Source organism: Pristiophorus japonicus, chromosome 1, assembly GCF_044704955.1.
Source record: "Pristiophorus japonicus isolate sPriJap1 chromosome 1, sPriJap1.hap1, whole genome shotgun sequence".
NCBI lineage: Eukaryota > Metazoa > Chordata > Chondrichthyes > Pristiophoridae > Pristiophorus > Pristiophorus japonicus.
This window is the reverse complement of record NC_091977.1, coordinates 408,223,438-408,251,408: the sequence shown is the minus strand read 5'-3', so window position 1 is coordinate 408,251,408 and position 27,971 is coordinate 408,223,438. Positions and strand designations below refer to the sequence as shown.

At 45.8% G+C, this 27,971-nt stretch overlaps 1 protein-coding gene across 4 annotated transcripts in view; it reads right to left on the bottom strand.

Annotated features, from left to right (window-relative positions):
• The window catches only part of ca8 (carbonic anhydrase VIII), a 110,231-nt gene that overhangs the window by 24,567 nt on the left and 57,693 nt on the right, over window positions 1–27,971 (bottom strand). For all 4 annotated transcript variants that reach the window (XM_070875575.1, XM_070875557.1, XM_070875565.1 and 1 more), the window contains one exon: window positions 18,811–18,968. In XM_070875575.1, the coding sequence (XP_070731676.1) occupies window positions 18,834–18,968 (135 nt within the window). In that variant the 3' untranslated portion in view covers window positions 18,811–18,833. The remainder of the gene's footprint in view (window positions 1–18,810; window positions 18,969–27,971) is intronic.

Here is a 27,971-nt window from a genome sequence, read left to right as displayed (position 1 = left end):
ATTGACCGGCGATCTCATGGTGTTGCAGCAGCCCAGCAATCTGTCCTGCAGCAGATTGGTGAGGATGCTGAGGTGCTGCCCCGGGCGAGTGGTGGTGGGTCAGTGGAGCAGGAACCTGCTGTTCTCTCTCAGGATGACAGCATCCCTGATCCCACTCTGTCATTGCACTTGTTGCTGCCCATCACCCAGCCAGCCCAGATCTGGTGGAAACAGCTCGCACACCTCGGTGCCACATCCGAGTTATTTTATTTGTACTGCCAAAATGCCCAACATGCTCTACCCTTTGTTTCTGATTGGTCCACTTGGAGGATAAGCCACACCCTGAAGTTTCACAGGAATGTGTCACTGGAATTGCCCATCCCAAGGTCTCACTGACTTTGCAAGTTGTAACTCGATCCACTTTGACTTCCTGAAGCAACAGAGGACAGAGCTCCCCAGAGGACAGCAAGGGCCAGCCAAAGTGCCTTACCCCAGCGCATGTGCATTCTCCCACCCACCACACCACCACAGATGGGGCAGGCATTGTGTACGGATTGTTAACAGATTTATTGGGTATGAAGTGAATAGTGAGTGTCGTGACTTCTGGATATCATCCACTCCAACGATATCCCTTGTAGGGGGTTGGAAGAACATGATCTGTCTTCCCCAAGTTCCCTCTCTCCCCTCTGATTTCCACCCACCTCCCGTGTCTCTCCTCTCTCTCCTCCCCAGTCTCACTCTTCCACCCCCCCAGCACCTCTCACTCTCCCCGCCACCCCCTCCCACTCTTCCCCCCCAGCCTCTTTCTCTCTTTCCAACTCCCAGCCCATTTCTCTCTTCCCCCCTCCACCCCACCACCAGCCCCTCTCACTCTCCCCCCACCCCCTCTCACCCTTCCCCCCCCCCAGCCCCTCTCACTTCCCCCTCCCAGCCCCTCTCACCCTTTCCCATCCCCCCTCACACTCCTCCCCCCACAGCCTCACTCACTCTTTCCCCCCCCCCATAGCCCCTCTCACTCTTCCCCCCCCCCCATAGCCCCCTCACTCTTTCCCCCCCCCCACAGCCCCTCTCACTCCCCCCCCCCCACAGCCCCTCTCACTCCCCCCCCCCCCACAGCCCCTCTCACTCACCCCCCCCCCACAGCCCCTCTCACTCAGCCCCTCTCACTCACCCCCCCCCCCCACAGCCCCTCTCACTCACCCCCTCTCACTCACCCCCCCCCACAGCCCCTCTCACTAACCCCCCCCCACAGCCCCTCTCTCTCACTCCCCCCCAATAGCCCCTCTCTCTCACTCCCCCCCAATAGCCCCTCTCTCTCCCCCCCATAGCCCCTCTCACTTCCCCCCCCCCATAGCCCCTCTCACTCACTTCCCCCCCCCACAGCCCCTCTCACTCACTTCCCCCCCCCCCACAGCCCCTCTCACTCACCCCCCACCCCCCACCGCCTCTCTCACTCACCCCCCCACCCCCCACAGTGCCTCTCTCACTCCCCCCCCACGCCCCCAACAGCCTCTCTCTCACACTCTCCCTCCCCTCAATCTCTCGGTTTCCCCCTCCTCCGCCGCCATTGCTCTCCCCCGCCGTTGCTCGGGACTCGTGGCTAAGCAGGAGACTTGGTCGACGGTCAGCCGGAGGAGCAGCTTGGCTGAAGAACACGTGGAGCAACAACGTGGTCAGACTGATCGCAGGGTCCCACTTCTCCCTCTCCCCCAGTCTCTCGTCCCTCCCCCCAGCCTCTCTCCCGCCATCGTGCCCCTCCCACTGCCATCGGCAGCCGGGGGAAGAGGGAGGGAAAGAGAGTCAGAGCATCAGTTCCTGCTTCCTGGCACCAACCGCATGGAATGATTCGACCGGGCGAGGGGGGGCGGAGCTTCACAGGGGGCGGGGCTTGTCGCCTATCGGTCAAAAAAGAGCAGTACGGGCAGGGAGGTGGGGGCGGGCAGTGTCAAAAAAAGTGCAGTACGAATAGTTTGTCCCATATTTTAACTGCAAGGTGTCTGTGCTTACTATTGTACTTGCCTTTTAATACACTGCAAGCGCAGGGCATTTCTGAGCCTTAAACAGCAACCCAACTTGGGAGCAGCAAAGCAGCATTACAGACGGCTAAAGGCTAAGATCCAACAAAAAACCCGGAACCTAAAGAACAGGTGGTGGATGGAGAAAGCACAGGAGATACAAATGGACCAAACTCCCAAGGCCCCACCCCACTCCTGGCCAAGAACAGGGAAACACTCATCAAGGACACCGAGACAGTCAGCGCCCGCTGGAAGGAGCACTTCGAAGATCTCCTCAATCGAGACTCTGCCTTTGACTAGAGTGTTCTCAACTCCATCCCGCAGCATGCGACCCGCCACCACCTCAGTGAGACCCCAACACTGCACGAGGGAGAAAAAGCCGTAAGACAGCTAAAAAAACAACAAGGCTACGGGAGCGGATGGAATCCCTGCTGAGGCACTGAAGTATGGCGGAGAGGCACTACTGGCGCAAATATACGATCTCATCTCTCTCATCTGAAGGGAGGAGAGCATGCCGGGAGATCTTAGAGATGCAGTGATCGTGACCATCTTTAAAAAATGGGACAAGTCCAACTGCAGCAACTACAGAGGAATCTCCCTCCTATCAACCACTGGGAAAGTCGCCGCTAGAGTCCTCCTCAACCGTCTTCTCCCCGTGGCCGAGGAACTTCTCCCGGAGTCGCAGTGAGGATTTCGTCCCCTCTGGGGCACAACGGACATGATTTTTGCAGCACGACAGCTGCAGGAAAAATGCAGGGAACAGCACCAGCCCTTATAAATGGCCTTCTTCGACCTTACAAAGGCCTTTGACACGGTCAACCACGAGGGTCTATGGAGCATTCTCCTCCGTTTCGGATGCTCCCAAAAGTACATCACCATCCTCCGCCTGCTCCACAACAACATGCAAGCCGTGACCCTTACCAACGGATCCATCACAGACCCAATTCATGTCCGGACCGGGGTCAAGCAGGGCTGTATCATCGCCCCAACCCTCTTCTCCATCTTCCTCGCTGCTATGCTCCACCTCACAGTTGATAAGATCCCCGCTGGAGTGGAACGAAACTACAGAACCAGTGGGAACCTGTTCAACCTTCGCCGTCTCCAGGCCAGGTCCAAGACCACTCCAACCTCTGTCGTCAAGCTACAGTACGTGGACGACGCCTGTGTCTGTGCACACACACAGGCTGAACTCCAGGACATAGTCGACGTATTTACCGAGGCATATGAAAGCATGGGCCTAACGCTAAACATTAGTAAGACAAAGGTCCTCCACCAGCCTGTCCTCGCCGCACAGCACTGCCCCCCAAACATCAAGATCCACGGCGTGGCCCTGGACAACGTGGACCACTTCTCTTATCTCGGGAGCCTCCTATCAAGAGCAGGCATTGACGACGAGATCCAACACCGCCTCCAGTGCGCCAGTGCAGCCTTCGGCCGCCTGAGAAAAAGAGTGTTTGAAGACCAGGCCCTCAAAACAGTCACAAAGCTCATGGTCTACAAGGCCGTAGTAATACCCGCCCTCCTGTATGGCTCAGAGTCGTCGACCATGTACAGTAGACACCTCAAGTTGCTGGAAAAATACCAGCAGCGATGTCTCTGCAAGATTCTGTAACTCCCCTTGGAGGACAGATGCACAAACATTAGCGTCCTCGTCCAGGCCAACATCCCCACCATTGAAGCACTGACCACACTTGATCAGCTCCGCTGGGCAGGCCACATAGTTCGCATGCCAGACACGAGACTCCCAAAGCAAGCGCTCTACTTGGAAATCGTGCACTGCAAACGAGCCAAGGCGGGCAGAGGAAAAGTTATAAGGACACCCTCAAAGCCTCCCTGATAAAGTGCGACATCCCCTACTGACACCTGGGAGTCCTTGGCCATAGACCGCCCTAAGTGGAGGAAGTGCATCCGGGAGGACGCTGAACTCAAGTATCGTCGCCGAGAGCATGCAGAAATCAAGCGCAGGCAGCGGAAGGAGCGTGCGGCAAACCAGGCTCCCTGCCCACCCCTTCCCTCAACGACTATCTGTCCGACCTGTGACAGAGACTGTGGTTCTCGTATTGGACTGTACAGTCACCTAAGAACTCATGTTAAGAGTGGAAGCAAGTCTTCCTCGATTCCGAGGGACTGCCTATGATGATGACGACTTGCCTTTCAATCGTCTCAACACTAGGTGGAGCTGCTGTACCTCCAAACTCTGACTTGCAGGTCCATTAGTCCATTCATGTAGGTAGCACTGCAGATAAGTTTTATTTATATTTGTTTATTTAACTGCTCTGCAAGTAAACTTATTTTTGTAACTTTTATTTCCTACTGCCACAAGCAAGCTTGATTTTAATTTATTAAATATAATAAAGCTGCCACCAGTCCATGAGCCTTGAGCCTCTTTGTTGATGGTCCATTCTCTATGCACCACTGCCCTGCTTGGATTTAGGAGTCTGAACTCCTATTAGCAATGCTTGCCCACCTGTCCTGCATTCCCACCACACCCTAGGACTACATCATCATACACTTTAAGCTGAATTTATGTTTCTAACTATTTGTTGTACTTCATATGCTACGCGCATTCATATACAAACACTTATTTGGGTAACTATCCCCACCCTGCCCCGTTGATGTTTTTCCTCACACTTTGGCATTGCTATACAGCCAATTTAATGTTTTTATTTTTCATCACTCCTGTTTTATTTTAAACAGGTATTTTGTTGTTACTTCCTACAACATTGTATGCTCCTAGAGTACGTTATTTTTACGACTTTTTGTATTATGACCTATACATCGTTTTTTTCTTATCTAATATTTACACCCCTTTCCCCCACCCCACCCCTATCCTTTTTAAAAAACTGGTTTAAAGGGGGAAATGGGTGGAAATAATGGTAACCTAAAGATAAGTAAAAGGGATAAGCGCAACTAGGGATTGGCACTAAAAGTGATTTTGTCAGCATCACCCATGTCCAGAGAATAAATTTTAAAAACCCGCCAACCAGAGCAGTTTCATTTATGATTAATCATCTTTGACTGAGTTAAAATAGAAAATGCAAAAGAAAATGTTTGCTTTTTTCCAGATGTTGATAGATCCCTGTATATTCTAGCAGTTTCTCTCTTTATTTCAGATTGTTGTCGTTTTTTAAAATCTCTTCTATTGTTCTAAAATTGTGATTTACCATCATTTATGTAAATACTGATGTCTTTGTCAGTAATTCATCATAACTGCAATTCCTTGCAGTGGGATGTAATTTTACAGATATGAAACTTTTAGATAATAGCATACAGATAATGATTTCAAATACTTCCAAGTTAATATTCAAACTGATGTCCCAGAAAAAATCTGCAGCTGGAGTACATTGCTGAAAAGTTGTGGTTTATGTGTATGCTTCCACAGAAATGTTGCAAAAAATATATACATTTTGAATAATTCTAGAAATATACTTTTTTGCTGATTTGTAAAACAACTGGAGAATAGAATTGGGGGAGAATTGGGATTACTGTAGTTTGTCTAAAAGTGGGACAATATCCAAGGTTATTCATGTACACTTATTCCTTTTATGAAAAAGAACGGGTTCATGAACTTTAAATGTAACTTTAATTTTATGTTTCAGAGGGACATGGACAAATGAAAATTCTGTTTTAAATAGAATGATTAGATTGACTCCTATATAGGTCATCCTGTTTTGTGAACCTCAGTACACATCTGCATGCACATGTACAAAAAGGGAAACATACACATATGAACCGAGACTTCTACTGCCATCTTATCATAGAAATTACAACATGTTATGCCCACGGCAGTGCTAACTCTTCAACTGGAGTTATGCACTATCTTTTTCTATGCCCATTTCCTATATCCTTTTACATTCTTCCTTTTCAAATACTGATCCAGTTTCCTTTTAAATTACACTGTAGTCTCCACCTCAAGACAATTGTCGTAAAGCAGTCTAATAATTATATGCGTGAAATATTTTTTTCTAACATCCTCCTTTCATGTTTCTAAGGATAATCCTGAATCTATAGCCCCTTGTTACTGATTCACCAGCCAGTGCAAACGTTTCATTCTTCACACATTTAATTTCATTTTTAGGATTTTGAAAATATTTAGGCCACGTTAATCTTCTCTGTACCAATGAAAAATGCTCCAATTTATCCATATCTTTTTTCATAGCTATAGCCACTGATTCCAAATAAAAGGTTGGTAGTTTTCTCAGTATGCTTTTCATTGCTCCAATACCCTTCCTTTAATGGGTGCCCAGAACTGTATACAATACTCCCAATAGTGGCCTAATCAGTATCTGTACTGATTAACATCACCTTTTTTCTTTTAGTTAATACCCTAATATATAAATTCCAGAGTCCCATTTTCCTTTTTATGGCTTTTTCTACCTGCACTCCCACCTTTAACTTTAATTCGCTCCAACCGGGATAAATGGAGCAGTAGTGGCCCAAAAATGGTGTTGCGTCACTTACCCCCATTTATGCTGGGACTCCAGCTGCTGCCATCTTGGATAGGGTCCCGAGATGGCCAGCTGACACTCCCATCTGTTTCAGGTGGGAGGCCATTTGTAATATGCAAATCAGGGTCCTATGCCTTACATTGGGATCCTTAAAGGGACCGCTGGAGGCTGCTAAAACAATGTGTACATTTATGGTTTGGTGGGGCCAGAAGGAGGAAGACACAAAAAAAACTCAAGCTCACTACCAGCCTATCTGTGCCGCCATCCCCCGCCCACCCTGCCACCCACCCCCAAAGACTTCAACTATCAGCGGGCTCAGCGTGGGAGACAGCCTGTCCTCCACATGCAGTTAATAGAATCATAGAATAGTACAGCACAGCAGGAGACCATTCAGTCCATCGAGTCTGTGCTGGAAAAGTCAGCACATGTGTATTGCCACCCTGCGATCTCTCGGTTCGTTCATTGTGTTTAAGAATTTTACCATTTCCCACCTTCCCACAACTGGCCAGCTGCAAGTAGTATGCATACTTGTCACCTGCAGTTTGCTGGTGGCATGTAAACAAATTAAAAGCTCCAATACACTGCTCAGCTCTACCTTTCATTCTTCCTCTTGGGAAATCAAAAATCAAAAGGTTTGGAATGTTTAAATACATTACAAATACAGGAAAGTCCTGAACAAACCAAGAAATAAATATATAACCGACTCAAACCCGCAACCTCCAACAACTGGAAGGACAAGGACAGCAGGCGCATGGGAACACCATTATCTCCAAATTCCCTCCAAGTCACACACCATCCTGACTTACACATAAATCGTTGTTCCTTCTAGCTAGCAATGCCCATATCCCAAGAATGAATTAATCATAATTGTGCAAGTTTCCAAAAAGTATTACAAAATGCTAAATGTACAATGGATTACTTTGATGTGGTGTGACTGTAATTTAAACATACATCATCATCATCATAGGCAGTCCCTCGGGATCGAGGAAGACTTGCTTCCACTCTTAACATGAGTTCTTAGGTGGCTGTACAGTCCAATACGAGAACCACAGTTTCGGTCACAGGTGGGACAGATAGTTGTTGAGGGAAAGGGTGGGCAGGGAGCCTGGTTTGCCGCACGCTCCTTCCGCTGCCTGCGCTTGATTTCTGCATGCTCTCAGCGACGATACTCAAGGAGCTCAGCACCCTCCCGAATGCACTTCCTCCACTTAGGGCGGTCTATGGCCAAGGACTCCCAGGTGTCAGTGGGGATGTCGCACTTTATCAGGGAGGCTTTGAGGGTGTCCTTGTAACATTTCCTCTGCCTGCCTTTGGCTCGTTTGCCGTGGACGAGTTCCAAGTAGAGCGCTTACTTTGGGAGTCTCATGTCTGGCATGCAAACTATGTGGCCTGCCCAGCGGAGCTGATCAAATGTGGTCAGTGCTTCAATGCTGGGGATGTTGGCCTGGTCGAGGATGCTAATGTTTGTGCATCTGTCCTCCCAGGGGATCTGCAGGATCTTGCAGAGACATCGTTGGTGGTATTTCTCCAGCGACTTGAGGTACATGGTCCATGTCTGAGCCATACAGGAGGGTGGGTATTACTACAGCCATGTAGACCATGAGCTTGGTGACAGTTTTGAGGGACTGATCTTCAAACACTCTTTTCCTCAGATGGCCGAAGGCTGTACTGGAGGCGGTGTTGGATCTCATCATCAATGACTGCTCTTGTTGATAGGTGGCTCTCGAGGTAGGGGAAGTGGTCCACGTTGTCTAGGGCCACACCGTGGATCTTGATGTTTGGGGGGCAGTGCTATGCGGCGAGGACAGGCTGGAGTAAGACCTTTGTCTTACTAATGTTTAGCGTAAGGCCCATGTTTTCATACGCCGCGGTAAATACGTCGACTATGTCCTGGAGTTCAGCCTCTGTGTGTGCACAGACACAGGCGTCGTCCACGTACTGTAGCTTGACGACAGAGGTTGGAGTGGTCTTGGACCTGGCCTGGAGACAGCGAAGGTTGAACAGCTTCCCACTGGTTCTGTCCTTTAGCTCCACTCCAGCAGGGAGCTTATCAACTGTGAGGTGGAGCACGGCAGCGAGGAAGATTAAGAGGGTTGGGGCATGCGTCATGGAGCAGGTGGAGGATGGAGACGTACTTTTGGGGGCATCCGAAACGGAGGAGGACGCTCCATAGGTCTCGCGGTTGACAGTGTCAAAGGCCTTTGTAAGGTCAAAGGCAGCCATGTATAAGGGCTGATGTTGTTCCCTGCATTTTTCCTGCAGCTGTTGCACTGCAAAAATCATGTCCATTGTGCCCCGGAGGGGAGGAAATCCGCACTGTGACTCCGGGTGGAGCTCTTCAGCCACGGGGAGAAGACAGTTGAGGAGGACTCTAGCGATGACTTTCCCAGTGGCTGATAACAGGGAGATTCCTCTGTAGTTGCTGCAGTCGGTCGCCGCCTTTTTTAAAGATGGTCACAATCACTGCATCTCTAAGATCTCCCGGCATGCTCTCCTCCCTCCAGATGAGAGAGATGAGTGTATTCGCGCCAGTAGTGCCTCTCCGCCATACTTCAGTGCCTCAACAGGGATTCCATCCGCTCCCGTAACCTTGTTGTTTTTTTAGCTGTCTTATGGCCTTTTCTACCTCGTGCAGTGTTGGGGTCTCACTGAGGTGGTGGCGGGTAGCATGCTGCGGAATGGAGTCGAGAACACTCTAGTCAAAGGCAGAGTCTCGATTGAGGAGATCTTCGAAGTGTTCCTTCCAGCGGGTCCTGACTGCCTCGGTGTCCTTGATGAGTGTTTCCCTGTTCTTGGCCAGGAGTGGGGTGGGGCCTTGTGAATTTGGTCCGTAGGTGGCCTTGGCTGCGGTGAAGAATCCTCGCACATCATGGCTGTTGGCCAGCTGCTGTATCTCCTGTGCTTTCTCCATCCACCACCTGTTCTTTAGGTCCCGAGTTTTTTGTTGGACCTTAGCCTTTAGCCGTCTGTAATGCTGCTTTGCTGCTCCAGAGTTGGGTTGCTGTTTAAGGCTCAGAAATGCCCTGCGCTTACAGTCTATTAGTTCTTGAATCTCCCGATCATTCTCATCGAACCAGTCCTGGTGTTTCCTGGGTGAGTGACCGAGCGTCTCCTGGTTATGGAGGCCTGGAGGGCAGACCAAGTGCTATGGGCATTCTGCATCTCTGGGTCATCAAGGCACGCCAGGTTAGCTGTGAGGCGTTGACTGTAAAGGGCTCTCTTAGCTGGGTCCTTAAGTGCTCTGGCATTGACTTTTTTGCGACACTGCTTCTGCTGCCCCCTTCGCTTTGGGGCTATGTTGATGTCAATGATGGATCTGATTAGGCGGTGGTCTATCCAGCAGTCGACAGCTCATGTCATGGCACGGGTGCTGCGCACATCCTTGCGATCCCTGGCTCGGATGATGATGTAGTCGAGCAGGTGCCAATGCTTGGAGCGAGGGTGTTGTCACAATGTCTTGTATTTGTCCCTCTAGCGGAACAAGGTGTTGGGTGATGACAAGGTCATGTTCTAGACATTTTGTCAGGAGTAGGATACCGCTGGAGTTGGCTTTCCCTACCCCCTCTCTGCCAATGACGCCTCCATAGAGGTCTGTGTCCTTGCTGACCCTGGCATTGAAGTCGCCGAGGAGGATCAGTTTGTCACCCGCAGGGACGCAGGTCAGGGATTTTGAGAGGTTGGAGGAAAAACCCTCTTTGGCCTCATCTGTTGCATCGAGTGTTGGGGCGTAAGCACTGATGACTGTGGCGCACTGGTTCTGGGATAGGGTGAGTTGAAGAGTCATGAGGTGTTCGTTAGTCCCGCGGGGGGAGTCTTTGAGGCGGTCAACCAGCTCGTTTTTGATGGCGAAGCCCGACTCCGTGGAGGCGGCGTTCTGCCTCTGGTTTCCCTTTCCAGAAGAAGGTATAACCTCCGCCTTGTTCCTTAAGCTGGCCTTCCCCTGCCCGCCTGGTCTCGCTTAGGGCTGCGATGCCGATATCAAAGTGAGTAAGTTCCTGGGCAATTATGACGGTGCGGCGTTCCGGTCGGTCGCTGTTGGAATTGCCCATGAGGGTCCTGACGTTCCAGGTCCCGAACTTCATGTTAGTCGAGTGGAAGATGCCGGTGCGTAATTCCTTTTAACATGATTTACATTTAAATACAAAATACACAAGCAGACAATGTACTTTCTGGTTTAAAAACCCTGAGGTTACTTACACATAAAAGCATAAATATCTTGATTCTTATGATACAGATTTAAAAGCCAGTCTTTCAGATTTCTGACGATTAAAGATTTTGTTCATCTGTAAAATCAACATTATTGCAGTTGAGTCCTGATTAACCATGTTTATGTCAGTTGGCATCATAAAGTTAACAAAATTCTATAGAGCAAACTCTCCCAGTAGAAAACAAAATAAACTGGCATTTCTTTTCATTACCATTAACAAAAAAATTTATTGGCCCAGAAATTGCGGTCGAAGGCATCCTGCGAGCGGATGCCTCCGACCGCAAAAATGTCTACGAAAGTACCTGGTGGTCCCAGATGTTCGTAGGCTTGCAGTCCTGGCCCTCTACGCGAAGGCCTTCATAGAGGCACATGTATCCCAGGAACGTATGAGTTTCGTACACGTCAATGGGATCACGTGGGCCAGCCCAACCTATCAGAGTAGGTGATCCCCATTCATACTTACGGAATCACCATAAGTATGAATTGGAATACCCCCAAAAACACAAACACTGACAACTAAAAAAAACCATCACATATTTCAAATTAATAAAAATTAAATTTAATTATTTAAAACCAACATAATTTTTTGAAAAATAAATTTACATATTGTGAAGGGTTTAAAAATAAACTTAACAGGATTTTAAATGTTTAAATTATTTTTTTAATGTATTTTTCTGCACTTTAAAAGTCTTACGCTGTTAAAAGCAGGTCTTGCTTCTGCTTTTATCAGTTGCAAGAATTTCAAGGACATTCGCTGGGCAGAAGTTGGGCAAATAACACAACTCTCTGCCCACAGAGGCCCTTTAGTTTTGGATGCATGCAATCTGTTTGGCAGATCATAAGAACATAAGAAATAGAAACAGGAGTAGGCCATATGGCCCCTCGAGCCCGCTCCACCATTCAATATCATGGCTGATCTGATCATGGACTCAGCTCCACTTCCCCGCCCACTCCCCATAACCCTTATCGCTCAAGAAACTGTCTATTTCTGTCTTAAATTTATTCAATGTCCCAGCTCCGACAGCTTTCCAAGGCAGCAAATTCCACAGATTTACAACCCTCAGAAGAAATTCCTCCTCATCTCCGTTTTAAATGGGCGGCCCCTTATTCTAAGGTGGCAGATCAGAGAAGGCCAGCATCGCGAGAGCGGGCGGCGCAGGAGGATAAAGGGCGGCGGCAGCAAGTGGGAGCGGTGGCAGATCAGAGAAGGCCAGCATCGCGAGAGCGGGCAGCGGCAGCTTGGAACAGCGGCAGTCGAGGAGGCCAGCTGGTGCAGGGGCAGAAAGTAAACAAAGAAGTAAAAAGAAATCAAAGTGTGACATCACAGCCAAGCGGGTAAGTGATTGGCTCGTGGATTGGTGGGTATTTTATCTTTTTCCTTTTCTTTTCTTATCAGTAGGTAACCTTTGGCATTGTTGCCAAATTAAGTTAATTTAAGGGTTAAGTCATGGCAGGAGAGCCCAGAACCATGTCATGCTCTTCCTGTGCTGTGTGGGAAGTCAGGGATGCTGCCAGTGTCCCTGGCTACTATGTGCACAGGAAGTGTGTCCAGCTACAGCTCCTGACAGACCACATTGTGGCACTGGAACTGCGCATGGATTCACTCTGGAGCATCCGCGATGCTGAGGATGTCGTGAATAGCACGTTTAGTGAGTTGGTCACACTGCAGGTAAAGGTTACACAGGAAGAGGGGGAATGGGTGACCATCAGGAAGAGCAGTGGCAGGAAGGCAGTGCAGGGGTCCCCTGCGGTCACCTCCCTCCAAAACAGATATACCGTTTTGGGTACTGTTGGGGGAAGAGGGCCCATCAGGGGAAGGCAGCAGCAGCCAAGTTCATGGCACCATGGGTGACTCTACTGCACAGGAGGGCAGGAAAAACAGTGGGAGAGCTATAGTGGTAGGGGATTCTCTTGCAAGGGGAATAGATAGGCATTTCTGCTGCCGCAATCGAGACTCCAGGATGGTATGTTGCCTCCCTGGTGCAAGGGTCAAGGATGTCTCGGAGCGGCTGTTGGGCATTCTGGAGGGAGAGGGTGAACAGCCAGTTGTCATGGTGCATATAGGTACCAACAATATAGGTAAAAAATGGGATGAGGTCCTACAAGCAGAATTTAGGGAACTAGGAGTTAAATTAAAAAGTAGGACCTCAAAAGGTAGTAATCTCAGGATTGCTACCAGTGCCACGTGCTAGTCAGGGTAGAAATAGCAGGATAGTTCAGATGAACACGTGGCTTGAGGAATGGTGCAAGAGGGAGGGATTCAAATTCCTGGGACATTGGAACCGGTTCTGGGGAGTTGGGACCAGTACAAACCGGACGGTCTGCACCTGGGCAGGACTGGAATCAATGTCCTAGGCGGAGTGTTTGCTAATGCTGTTGGGAAGGGTTTAAACTAATGTGGCAGGGGGACGGGAACCTATGCAGAGAGACAGAGGGAAGTAAAATGGGGGCAGAAGCAAAAGGTAGAAAGGAGATCAGGAAAAGTAGAGGGCAGAAAAATCAAAGGCAAGAATCAAAAAGGGCCACATTACAACATAATTCTAAAAGGACAGAGTGTTAAAAAAACAAGCCTGAAGGCTCTGTGTCTCAATGCGAGGAGTATCCGTAATGAGGTGGATGAATTAACTGTGCAGATAGCTGTTAACGGATATGATGTAATTGGGATTACAGAGATATGGCTCCAGGGTGACCATGGCTGGGAACTCAAAATCCAGGGGTATTCAATATTCAGGAAGGATAGACAGAAAGTAAAAAGGAGGTAGGGTAGCGTTGCTGGTTAAAGAGGAGATTAACGCAATTGTAAGGAAGGACATTAGCTTGGATGATGTGGGATCTGTACGGGTAGAGCTACGGAACGCCAAAAGGCAGAAAACGCTAGTGGGAGTTGTGTACAGACCACCAAACAGTGGTAGTGAAGTTGGGGATGGCACCAAACAGGAAATTAGGGATGCTTGCAATAAAAGGTACAGCAGTTATCATGGGTGACTTTAATCTACATATAGATTGGGCTAACGAAACTGGTAGCAATACGGTGAAGGAGGATTTCTTGGAGTTTTATAAGGGATGATTTTCTAGACCAATATGTCGAGGAACCAACTAGAGAGCTGGCCATCCTAGACTGAGTGTTGTGTAATGAGAGAGGATTAATTAGCAACCTTGTTGTGTGAGGCCCCTTGGGGAAGAGTCACCACAATATGGTAGAATTCTTCATTAAGATGGAAAGTGGCACAGTTAATTCAGAGACTAGGGTCCTGAACTTCAAGAAAGGTAACTTCGATGGTATGAGACGTGAATTGGCCACGATAGACCAGCGAATGATACTTAAAGGGTTGACGGTGGATAGGCAATGGCAGACATTTAAGGATCATATGGATGAACGTCAACAATTGTACATCCCTATCTGGCGTAAAAATAAAATGTGGAAGGTGGCTCAACCGTGGTTAATTAGGGAATTAAGGGAAATTAGGGAGTGTTAAATCCAAGGAAGAGGCATATAAATTGACCAGAAAAAACAGCAAACCTGAGGACTGGGAGAAATTTAGAACTCTGCAGAGGAGGACAAAGGGTTTAATCAGGAGGGGGGAAATAGAGTATGAGAGTAAGCTTACGGGTAACATAAAACTGACTGCAAAAGCTTCTATAGATATGTGAAGAGAAAACGATCAATGAAGACAAATGTAGGTCCCTTGCAGTCAGAATCAGGTGAATTTATAATGGGGAACAAAGAAATGGCAGACCAACTAAATAAATATTTTGCTTCTGTCTTCACTAAGGAAGACACAAATAACCTTCCGGAAATACTAGGAGACCGAGGGTCTAGCGAGAAGGAGGAACTGAAGGAAATCCTTATTAGTCAGGAAATTGTGTTAGGGAAATTGATGGGATTGAAGGCCGATAAATCCCCAGGGCCTGATAGTCTGCATCCCAGAGTACTTAAGCAAGTGGCCCTGGAAATAGTGGATGCATTGGTGATCATTTTCCAACATTCTATTGACTCTGGATCAGTTCCTATGGATTGGAGGGTAGCTAATGTAACCCCACTTTTTAAAAAAGGAGAGAGAGAGAGAAAACAGTGAATTATAGACCAGTTAGTCTGACATCAGTAGTGGGGAAAATGTTAGAATCAATTATTAAAGATGTAATAGCAGCGCATTTGAAAAGCAGTCAGCATGGATTTTTGAAAGGGAAATCAAGCTGGTCAAATGTTCTAAAATTTTTTGAGGATGTAACTAGTAGCATGGACAAGGGAGAACCAGTGGATGTAGTGTATTTGGACTTTCAAAAGGCTTTTGACAATGTCCCACACAAGAGATTGGTGTGCAAAATTAAAGCACATGGTATTGAGGGTAACGTATTGACGTGGATAAAGAACTGGTTGGCAGACAGGAAGCAAAGAGTAGGAATAAACAGGTCATAGAAACATAGAAAATAGGTGCAGGAGTAGGCCCTTCGGCCCTTCGAGCCTGCACCACCATTCAACAAGATCATGGCTGATCACCCACCCCAGCACCTCCCCGACCCCCCCCCCCAGCCGCAAGGACCACATCCAACTCCCTCCCGAATACATCCAATGAACTGGCATCAACAACTCTCCGCGGCAGGGAACCTCACAGGCCAACAACTCCCCGAGTGAAGAAGTCTCTCCCAATCCCAGCCCCAAACAGCCCACCCTCCATCCCAAGACCCTGCACCCTCCCCCGGCTCCGGACCCACCAAACACCGGGGAACACACCTCCAGCACCCAACCCGCGCCGTCCCGTCAGAATCTTTCCCAAATGCCGAACACCCCCGGATGTCGAGCCCCCAGCCCCGGCCACCCCGGAGCCGCGCCCCCGCGACGCCAACCACATCACATCCACCGACCGCCATCTGCACAGTCAACCCGTCCACCCCACTCCGAACACTCCCCGCACCGAGGCACAGAGCCCCCTGACCCGCCCCGCCAACACACTTCGCCACCCCCCAGACCTCCACTGCAATGTAGCCCCTCCTGTCCCCCGCCCTGGGTTTCTCCGCCCCCCATCTCCACCACTCTCCCCTCCATCCCCCGCCCCCGTCTCCCCTCCACTTCCCTCTGCCTCCCCGCACAGGCTCCCATCTTGGGGGCGGTAACCTTCTGGGGCCGGGAATTTTAGCCCCCAGTGTGGAAGTCCTGTTCCCGCCGCAGAATTGGCCTTACCACCCCTCACTGGAAGCGGCCCACACTCCACTTCCTTTGGGGGCAGTTACCGGGGTATGACTGGATGCTCCTGTGACAGTTTGAACCGGTGCTCTCCACTCTCCTTCCTGTGACAGTTTGAACTGATGTTCTCCACCCTCTGTCTCCTGACAGTTTGAACTGATGCGCTCCACTCTCTGTCCTCTGGGTCCTTTTCAGAATGGCAGGCAGTGACTAGTGGGGTACCACAAGGTTCAATGCTGGGTCCCCAGCTATTTACAATATACATTCATGATTTAGACAAAGGAATTGAATGTAATATCTCCAAGTTTGCAGATGACACTAAGCTGGGTGGCAGTGTGAGCTGTGAGGAGGATGCTAAGAAGCTGCAGGGTGACTTGGACAGGTTAGGTGAGTGGGCAAAAGCATGGCAGATGCAGTGTAATGTAGATAAATGTGAGGTTATCCACTTTGGTGGAAAAAAAACAGGAAGGCAGAATATTATCTGAATGGTGACCGATTAGAAAAAGGGGAGGTACAACGAGACCTGGGTGTCATGGTACATAAGTCAGTAAATGTTGGCATGCAGGTACAGCAAGGCGGTGAAGGCGGCAAATGGCATGTTGGCCTTCATAGCGCGAGGATTTGAGTATAGGAGCAGGGAGGTCTTACTGCAGTTGTACAGGGCCTTGGTGAGGCCACACCTTGAATATTGTGTACAGTTTTGGTCCCTTAATCTGAGGAAGGACATTCTTGCAATTGAGGGAGTGCAACGAAGGTTCACTAGACTGATTCCCGGGATGGCAGGACTGACATATGAAGAAAGACTGGATCGACTAGGCTTATATTCACTGGAATTTAGAAGAATAAGAGGGGATCTCATGGAAATATAAAATTCTGACAGGATTGGACAGGTTAAATGCAGGAAGAATGGGGAAGTCCAGAACCAGGGGTCACAGTCTAAGGATAAGGGTTAAGCCATTTAGGACCAAGATGAGGAGAAACTTCTTCACCCAGAGAATTGTGAACCTATGGAATTCTCTACCACAGAAAGTTGTTGAGGCCAGTCCGTTAGATATATTCAAAAGGGAGTTAGATGTGACCCTTACAGCTAAAGGGATCAAGGGATATGGAGAGAAAGCAGGAATGGGGTACTAAAGTTGCATGATCAGCCATGATCATATTGAATGGTGGCGCAGGCTCGAATGGCCTACTCCTGCACCTATTTTCTATGTTTCTAAGATTGTGCCCTCTAGTTCTAGTCACCCCCATCAGTGGAAACATCCTCTCTGCATCCACCTTGTCAAGCCCCCTCATAATCTTATATGTTTTGATAAGATCAGCTCTCATTCTTCTGAACTCCAATGAGTAGAGGCCCAAACTACTCAACCTTTCCTCATAAGTCAACCCCCTCATCCCCGGAATCAACCGAGTGAACCTTCTCTGAACTGCCTCCAAAGCAAGTATATCCTTTCATAAATATGGAAACCAAAACTGCACGCAGTATTCCAGGTGTGGCCTCACCAATACCTTTTATAGCTGTAGCAAAACTTTCCTGCTTTTATACTCCATCCCCTTTGCAATAAAGGCCAAGATACCATTGGCCTTCCTGATCACTTGCTGTACCTGCATACTATCCTTTTGTGTTTCATGCACAAGTAGCCCCAGGTCCTGCTGTACTGTGGCACTTTGCAATCTTTCTCCATTTAAATAATAAATTGCTCTTTGATTTTTTTTCTGCCAAAGTGTATGACCTCACACTTTCAAACATTATACTCCATCTGCCAAATTTTTGCCCAATCACTTAGCCTGTCTATGTCCTTTTGCATATTTTTTGTGTCCTCCTCACACATTGCTTTTCCTCCCATCTTTGTATCATCAGCAAACTTGGCTATGTTACACTCGGTCGCTTCTTCCAAGTCATTAATATAGATTTTAAATAGTTGGGGTCCCAGCACTGATCCCTGCAGCATTCCAACTAGTTACTGGTTGCCAACCAGAGAAGGAACCATTTATCCCGACTCTCTGTTATCTGTTAGTTAGCCAAACCTCTATCCTTGCTAATATATTACCCCCAACCCCGTGAACTTTTGTCTTGTGCAGTAACCTTTTATGTGGCACCTTGTCAAATGCCTTCTGGAAGTCCAAATACACTACATCTACTGGTTCCTCTTTATCCACCCTGTTCATTACATCCTCAAAGAACTTCAGCAAATTTGTCAAACATGACTTCCCCTTCATAAATCCATGCTGACTCTGCCTGACCGAATTTTGCTTTTCCAAATGTCCTGCTACTGCTTCTTTAATAGTGGACTCCAACATTTTCCCAACCACAGATGTTAGCCTAACGGTCTATAGTTTCCTGCTTTTTGTCTGCCTCCTTTTTTAAATAGATCGCAAGTATCGGTTTAGGTTTCACATACCTAAATCTGGGACTTGTGGGGGACCCCACAGACACGTGCGCACCTCGTACGCACCCATGGGGAGCATGATTTCTGGCCCAATATTAATGTCCTTCTTTCTAAAATTGGATAGCATCCCCTCAGGACTGAACTGCCTATTTAGGAGGTGCAGACAAAGTAACAAAACCAGTATGAAATTTATCTGCTTATATAAAATGTTCCTGTAGAATTTACAAAGCCATGGGCATACATTTAGCAATTAAAACTTAGTATAAAAGGGGCATTAATGTTACAAAAGAGGTACTCCTGCTCGAGTGTTCAACAAAGATTACATTTTACTTAATTTCAATTTATTCATATCGTTTTAGTAAAAGAAACCTGGATTGTAACAACAAATAAAATGTATTGTTGCTCAAGTTAAAGACAATCACATCTCTGTATGCATCAAACATGTCTCGAAGTGAAATGATTTTCAAAAACTTCAATAAACCTACAGCATGGCAGCTTGCCACTAGACTCTTTTGACATACCTTTATGATCACACATTTTATGATAAATGTGTGTTTGTAGAGCAGATAAAAACATTTTGTTTTATGATTACCTGAAATTGATTATCACTGTTTCTTATTGGAATGCAGCTCTGATGATTCGATCACTGAGAGGCTGAGTTGGCCTAAAATTGTCTCCTAAAATTCCATCACATCCTTCAGGTAGTTCTGCTCCTTTTATGTGGGACCGTACCCTTCTAAATTCTTCTATCTAGGATGAAAAATAAAATGAAACCAGATTTATAAGAGTATGCAATTTTATAAAGCATCATTTTATACATAAGATTATTTTATTTAAGTAATATATCTATACATCGCAGATATATTTTACTCTCAATGTATTAAAAGGGGAATGATTTACTAAAGCAATTTAACTTGTTCAGATGTGTAAATACAATCAGTATCGTCATCAAAAAACTACTCCTGTAATAACTACTTTGGCATTGATTCATTACACCCAAGTAATTGCGGAGCTATTTTAATGCCTTGTGCTGCACTTCAATCTCCTTTCTTGCACTAAAGAGCACATTTATTAAATAGAAACATAGAAACATAGAAAATAGGTGCAGGAGTAGGCCATTCGGCCCTTCTAGCCTGCACCGCCATTCAATGAGTTCATGGCTGAACATGCAACTTCAGTACCCTATTCCTGCTTTCTCGCCATACCCCTTGATCCCCCTAGTAGTAAGGACTTCATCTAACTCCTTTTTGAATATATTTAGTGAATTGGCCTCAACAACTTTCTGTGGTAGAGAATTCCACAGGTTCACCGCTCTCTGGGTGAAGAAGTTTCTCCTCATCTTGGTCCTAAATGGCTTACCCCTTATCCTTAGACTGTGACCCCTGGTTCTGGACTTCCCCAAAATATTAATGAACAGAAAAATAGGGTGGCATTATGCAACATAAGCTAAAAGTTAATGATCAATTTTGAATCGGCCATTAAAAAAAGACAATAAAGCCTACAAAGAAATAAAAAACAAGAGTATGCAAACATGTGCATGCACCTCTACAAAAAACAAAAAGATTAATGTACCAATAAAATGAGGGAAGTACTTTATTTCACAGTTTGTTACCAAGTTGCAACAATATTCAGAACTTATCCAAATATTGACTTAAAAAAAATTATTCCTACATTGAGAAACACAAACTAGATATTCACTTCCGTGCAATAACGAAAAAAGCTCACTGTAAAGAGAAATCATAAGTACAAATGTGGTTTCTAACTGTACTTGACAGTGTTTTAAGCTGCAATTCATTGGGCCAAATATTCAATTTAATTCCATGTATTCATTTTTAAAGCAAGGAACAGCTTCTTAATTGCATCACCAATTATTATGGTTCACAGAATCTCATTAGCAGGAACTAGATACTTGCACAAGATTTTAGAATCTAGAGAGGGCGGATGAATAGGGACGCTGTGGCCTTTTAAGAAACTTTTAGTGCAGAAGCATATGATTCTCCCATTTCTAAACTATGTAAAGAAGCTCAATTTAGTCATATTAAGTTCCTGTCAATTGTCAGGGGTCTTTTGAGATAAGAAAAGGACTTCAAAGGATCTAATACTTCATTATTGCAGGAGAAATAAAAGCTAGAGAGAAAATACAAAGGTCATTCAAAATCTGAAAGAGAAATTTAGGCGAATATTTCAGGTTCTTCCTGCAGTCTTTCAGATGCTAACGAGGTGCTATGTCATTCAGCATTGTCCTTTTTAATTTCAGATTTCAAAACAAAAGTTAAAGGACATCATTAAATTGAACATTGAATTGCACCATTAATTTAGCACCTTGCGAGTAAATAGATCATTACCAGTCTAGATGGGTGCTGGGATGGGGGAAGTTTAGTATGAGCGGTTTATCTTAACTGAACAATATACCTAAAGGCGAGCAGTTGCATTACGTGTTTTGTTAATTCATTTTTGGAATGTGGACATCGCTGTCAAGGCTCCAATTTATTGCCCATTCCCAGTTGCCCTTGAGAAGGTAGTGGTGAGCCTTCATCTTAAATCACTGCAGTCTGTGTGGTGAAGGTACTCCCACAATGCTATTAGGCAAAGAGTTTTGACCCAGCCTTATTGCTTATATTCCACATCATTAGTAACATATACCATAATACAGATTGCTAGGAAACAGAATTACCTATTTGGTGTGTTCTGAAGAATGTAGTGAAGTTTGCCCTGCTAAACTGTGCATCATTTGAAGCAATATATCAAAGCTGCCATGGTTATTGAAGAGTCAATTCCACAAATTTGTCTGCTATGCAGTTACCCTTCAAAACTAAATCCATCTGGTTCACTAACGTCTTTTAGGGAAGGGAATCTGCCGTCCTTACCCGGTCTGGGCCTATATGTGACTCCAGACCCACCGCAATGTGGTTACATCTGAAGTGGCCGAGCAAGCCAGTCAGTTGTACCAAACTGTCAAAAGGCACAGCGGTTCAAGGTGGCAGCTCATCACTGCCTTCGAGGACAATTAGGGATGGGCAATAAGTGCTGGCTTTGCTGGCGACATCCACTTCCTATGAACGAATAAATAATAATTTTCTGATGAATGATCTTGCACCAAATTCCTGCTAATCATGCACCAGAATTCCCTCTCCAGCTCTCCACCTCCCTCTCCTCCTTTAAGACCGTCCTTAAAATGTCTCCCAATATCTCCTTCTTTGGCTTGACATCCATTTGTGATTACGATTCTGTGAAGCTTGGGACATTTTATTGTTAAAAGCTCTTTATAAATGCAAATTGTTGTTGTAGCATTACTGTAAGACAGGTGTTAATGCATTAAATCTATAGAAGGCCTAGGCCAAAAAACAGGATGCTCATTATAGGATTCAATAGGAAAGTTAATATGTTGAGCCCCCTTTGTAAGCTGGGAAGGGTTCCCTGCCACTGAATGGTAAAGGAAAAAAAATTGTTGTCATGCTTATCTGGTGGAACTAGAGTGAAGTCTTGTATCCAAGTGTTCCTGGTTACTTGTCAACCCTTGGGGTCCAATTGTTTATTCACACACCAGTTCACAAAATGGCTGTTAACATTGGCAATTCTAACATCTTTGAACAATTATTTTAGAGAACTCTGCAAATAATGAAATTTAGAATAAATTTATCGCAGAAAAGTGAGAAATAGGCAATATAAACTAAAGGGTACAATTCTAAATGCGGTGCATCCAGGGAGAAACCTGGGGGTGTATGTGCACAAATCGTTGAAGGTGGCAGGGCACGTTGAGAAAGCGGTTTAAAAAAAGCATATGGGATATTGGGCTTCATAAATAGAAGCATAGACTACAAAAGCAAAAAAGTTATGATGAGCCTTTATAAAACACTGGTTCAACCTCAATTGTGTCTAATTCTGGGAACTGCAATTTAGGAAGGATGTGAAGAACTTAGAGAAGGTGCAGAAAAGATTTACAAGAATAGTTCCAGGAATGAGGGACTTCAGTTATATGGATAGACAGGAAAAGCTGGGGTTGTTCTCCTCAGAGCTGAGAAGGTTAAGAGGAGATTTGATAGAGGTGTTCATGAGGAGTCTAGACAGAGTAGATAGAGATAAACTGTTCCCACTGGCGGAAGGGTCACAAACCAAAGGACACAGATTTAAAATGATTGGCAGAAGAACCAAAGGCTATACGAGGAAAAAAAAAATGAACGCAGCGAGTGGTTAGGATCTGGAATGCACTGCCTGAAAGGTCGGTGGAGGCAAATTCAATCGTGGCTTTCAAAAGGGAATTAGATAAGTTACAGAAGGACAAAAATTTGTAGGGCTACGGGGAAAGGGCGGGGGAGTGGGACAAGCTGAAGTGCTCCTGCAGAGAGCTGACACAGGCTCGACGGGCTGAATGACCTCCTTCTGTGCTGTAACCATTCTATGATTCTAATGAAATAAGTATGTCCCAAATTTAAGAGCACTGTGTTCCTTGGCTATTCAACGGTGCCGTAGGGCAAAGTTTTAAGAGAGGTGCAACATCTAATGTATTCCAGGACAGTCAGGGAAACCACTCAAAGAAACGATATTTATTCTTACTCTTTCACAGTTTTTAAAGAGGACAGGAGGAAGGTCAAACTTTATTTACATTTTTTTTTCAACACTCGAGGCTGTTCAAGCAGTTAACATCTCCGAACATTGCTAATACCACTCACTGGCCAGCTTCTAGGTTGTGATTCATCAAGACTAGCATTTACTCCCTACTTTTAGTGAGGGGTTGGGTGGGGGGGGTGGGGAAGCGGAGAGAAATCACCTGCACTTGCTCCAACAGAGCATTTAACTAGTAAAAATAGTGGCAAAGGCCATTAAGGCAGTTATGGCCCAAAGCGTTAGTTAAAAACTTGTCTAATCAGTGAATTCACTAAGCCTGCTTCACTGCCACAGCTACTGAAATCCTGGAGTAGACAGAAGGAATAATCTTTTTAGAATCATACAGTTAAAGTACTTAGCAAAATGTTTGAGGTTGAGTAAACTCTCAACAACAATCTCAATCTCAAAGGAGGTCAGGAAAAATCTTGAGGAACTTGACAATAACTCTAAAGTAAGCCAATGACGTAACAAAATCTAGCAAAAGACAAATATGCAAGAGCTGATTACATAGGATACACGACATAGAAACAGGCCATTCGGCCCAACTAGTCCCTGCCGGCATTTATGCTCCACTCGAGCCTCCTTCCATCTTTCCGCATCTAAATCTATCAGCATAACCCTCTATTACCTTCTCCCTCATTTGTATGTCTAGCCTCCCCTTAAATCCATCTATACTATTCGCTTCAACCACTCCCTGTGGTACCAAGTTCTACATTCTCACCACTCATTGGGTAAATAAATTTTTCTCAATTCCCAATTGGATTTCTTGGTGACTATCTTACATTGATACCCTCTAGTTATGCTCGTCCCCACAAGTGGGAACATTTTCTCTGTATCCACTCTATCTAAACCTTTCATAATTTTAAAGACCTATATTAGGTCACCCCTCAGCCTTCTTTGTTCAAGAGAAAAGAGACCCAGTCTGTTCATCTTTTTCCGATATGTATACCCTCACATTTCTGGTATCATCCTTGTAAATTTTCTCTGCACCCTTTCCAGTGCCTCTATATCCTTTTTATAATATGGCGACAGAACTGTACGCAGTACTCTAAGTGCAGTCTAACCAAGGTTTGATACGGGGTTAGCATAACTTCTCAATTCTATACCGCTAGAAATAAACGCTGGTGCTTAGTGTGCTTTTTTAATGACCTTGCTAACCTATATCTCAAGTTTTAGTGATGTGTATTTTTACTCCAAGATCCCTTTATTCCTCTACCCCAATTAGATTTGCATCCCCCAAGTAATAAGTGACCTCCCTATTCTTCCTACCAAAATGTAATAACTCACATTTATCTATGTTGAACTTCATTTGCCAATTATATGCCCATTTTGCAAGTTTATTAATGTCCTCCTGTAATTTGTTGCAGTCCTCCTCAGTATTGACTATTACCCCCAATTTGGTGTCATGCGCAAATTTAAATTGTGTTTTTGATTCCAAAGTCTAAATCTTTGATATAAATTGTGAACAACAGTGGTCCCAGCATTGATCCTTGTGGAACACCACTACTCACCTTCTGCCATTGTGAATAGCTACCTTTTACCCCCAGTCTCTGCTTTCTATCTTGAAGCCAGCTAGCTATCCATTCTATTACTTGTGCCCTGACTCCGCATTCTCTGACCTTGTTCATCAGTCTATTATGGGCTTCCTTATCGAAGGCCTTTTGAAAATCTAGATAAATTACATCTATTGCATTACCATTGTCTACTCTCTCTGTTACCTCTTCAAAAAATTCAATGAGGTTGGTCAAGCAAGACTTTCCCTTTTGAAATCCCTGCTGACTATTCATTATTTTATTTTTTGTTTCTAGATGTTCTTCTATTTTCTCCTTTAGTAGGGATTCCATTATTTTTCATACCACCGATGTTAAGTGACTGGTCTAAAATTCCCTGGACATGTTCGATCCCCCTTCTTAAATATAGGTATTATGCTAATAGAGGATATAATTTTTTTTTCTACACAAAAAAAGAATGTAAAAGGTTATATATCGGGAAAGGGACATGGAATTGGGATTGGAGTAGATTACTCCACTTTAATAGCTAAATACGGTGGAATGAAAGGCTTCTATCTGTGCTGCAATTTCTTTGATTCTATAAAGGCAAACAAATTATAAATTAATCTTCAATTGTTACAGCATTCTTTCAATGTGCTTGCAAGCCACACATGGAAACAAATTGAAACACTACCTAGTTTTTGTGTGTGGAAATGGCATTGTGAATGAATGCACAATTGAAAGAAATCCCTTTCTGTAAATGGAGGAGGCGGCCATATAATTGAGAGAGACACCATTTAAAGAAAGAAGAAAAGCATTAATGAATGTACAATCATAAAATGAAACTTTCTTCAAATAGTGATGAAAGTCATATTTGGAGACAGTTAAAACATTCTCCCATTACTCAATCTGGAAAATGAAAAATGTCTGAATGGATTTGTGGCAGATGCTACCAAAACTACTGGGCAGCCAACCATTAGAATGGGTATAAGAGCGGTTCATTAGGTTTCCAATAAATTGTCCCTACTTCTGATCTGACAGGTATAGTACTTCTCAATCTGTTCATACTTAGAGGTAGTCCCTAACCACATAAAAATCTATTTACTAGCAATATAATATGCAAAGAGCTATCTGCTTATTCACTGATTATATCCTATCTGCTGGAGGAGAACAAAGCATCTTTCAAATGACAGCAGAAGAGCAGCGAGGTTGGGGCGAAGGAGCGGCACAAGGTCGTAGAGGGACATGATTGGGGCCCAGGAGAAGCGTGAGTTCGGGGCCCAGAAGAGGCAAGGGCCCGGGGCCAGTCCACACTGCGATGTGTGCGCACGCTAGGTCTATGCAGCAGAGCTGGTCTCCAGTCGTCTTGGTTAATCATTGCCACTGGACCAAGACCTAGCTCTGTCAAGCCCGTGTGGTGGCTAGTGTGCAACGGCCACCACACGTTAAAAAAATTCACACGCAGGCATCTTCCACCTTTCAAGATGTAGTTTGGGACCTGGAACATTAGGTTCTTCATTGGAACACCTGTGAACTCATCCCTTTTTGGCGTGGAAGCAAGTTTCGAGGGACTGCCTATGATGATGATGATATGATGATGACTACTCATCACAGTAGCACCTGTTGGGACCCTCACTGGCATGAAGTGCTGGCAGAGATATTGGCACGGCCAGGTATTTAGGCAATGATGTAAAAGAGCAATCACTGGGTTAAGCCCCCAACAATCGTGAAGAAATGGAATCACAAGAGAAGTGTTTTTCAAAAGTCATGAGGGTCTGGACAAAGGTCAAATGCACCTTAGAGATGCAGACATTATTAAACTATTTTTTATTCAGAGAATACTGTGACATGTGGTTATCCAAAACTTTGAAAGGTAGTCTGGGTAGCTTGAAGTATCAAGAAGTCGGCTCACCACCATCTTCTCAAGGGCAATTTGAGATGGGAAATAAATGCTGGCCTTGCTAGAGATGCCCATAATCCCAAGAATGATTTTTTTTTAAACCCAGATAGGTGTTGTCATTTCCCACAGACTGATGTCATTTATCATTACAAAGCTTTGCCCAATCATATCCAGTCAAGAATGGTAGTGGACAACCAAGTAACGAATGAGAGGAAGATCAGCTATGAACATCTTCATCCTCAACCATAGTGGAGCCCAGCATTTGAGTACAAGAGAAAAGGCTGAATTATTTGCAAATTCCTAGAGCCAAAAGTGCCAAGTAGATGATCCTACTTGGCATCCTCCATCATTAGAGATACCAGTGCCAACCCAATTTAGTTAATTCCACATAGCATTAAGAAATAGTTAATTGTGTTGGACACAGCAAAGGTGGTGGACCGAGATATCATCCCAGTTGTAACGCTGAAGACCTGTGCACCAGAGCTAGCTGCTCCCCCAGCCAAGCCGTTCCAGTACAGCTATAAACACTGGCATCTACCTGCCAATGTGGAAGATTGCCAATATCCTATCTACAAAAAACAGAATGGGGCCAAAATTTACCTCCACCCGAAACGGGTTGCACTTTCTGCTCCTGAAGTGTTTTTTCCGCCATGTCGGATGAGGTCGCCTCTTTCGGTAAATTCAGCTCTGTCATTTTTTTTTGAAGCGGATCAGAAGTCGGTCATAATGGGGGTGAAAGTGGGGCAATAAAGTACTCTAGAGGGGCGGAAGTGGAGGCAGGACAGAGTCTCCGCCGCTGTCAGTCAGCAGCAGAGCAGAGATGATATCACGACGCGTGTGTGTCACCATGCTCTCCCCTTCACTTAAAGGGGAGAGCCTTCGGCATTTTGAAACTTCTGTCCATTGGGCCATCAGGGAGGATTTCGGCCGGGCCAGTTGTCTGGCACCCAAGAGGGGGTGCCAGGCTACCAGCCGAACCCAGAAGCATAACTGTCAGCCCGACCTGGCAGTCAGCCGATCAAAAAAAGACATGGCGATCGTGGCAGTGCGCCCTCCCCTAGAAGGACCGCCGCGCTGCTATGGCTCACAAGGTGAAAGCCTGAGAAAGAGTTTTCGAAGATCAGGCCCTCAAATCTTGCACCAAGCTCATGGTCTACAGGGCCGCAGTGATACCCGCCCTCCTGTATGGCTCAGAGACATGGACCATATACAGAAGACACCTCAAATCGCTGGAGAAATACCATCAATGATGTCTCCGCAAGATCCTGCAAATCCCCTGGGAGGACAGACGCACCAACGTTAGTGTCCTCGATCAGGCCAACATCCCCACCATCGAAGCACTGACCACACTCGACCTGCTCTGTTGGGCGGGAATATTGTTTGCATGCCTGACACAAGACTCCCAATGCAAGCACTCTACTCGGAACTCCTACACAGCAGGCGAGCCCCAGGTGGGCAAAGAAAACATTTCAAGGACAGCCTCAAAGCCTCCTTGATAAAATGTAACATCCCCACCGACACCTGGAAGTCCCTGGCCAAAGACCGCCCTAAGTCGAGGAATAGCATCCGGGAGGACTCGTCACCGAGAGCATGCAGAAAGCAAGTATAGGCAGCGGAAGGAGCAAACCAGACTCCCCACCCACCCTTTCCTTCAACTACTGTCTGTCCTACCTGTGACAGAGACTCTAATTCCCGTATTGAACTGTTCAGTTATCCAAGAACTCACTTTTAGAGTGGAAGCAAGTCTTCCTCGATTTC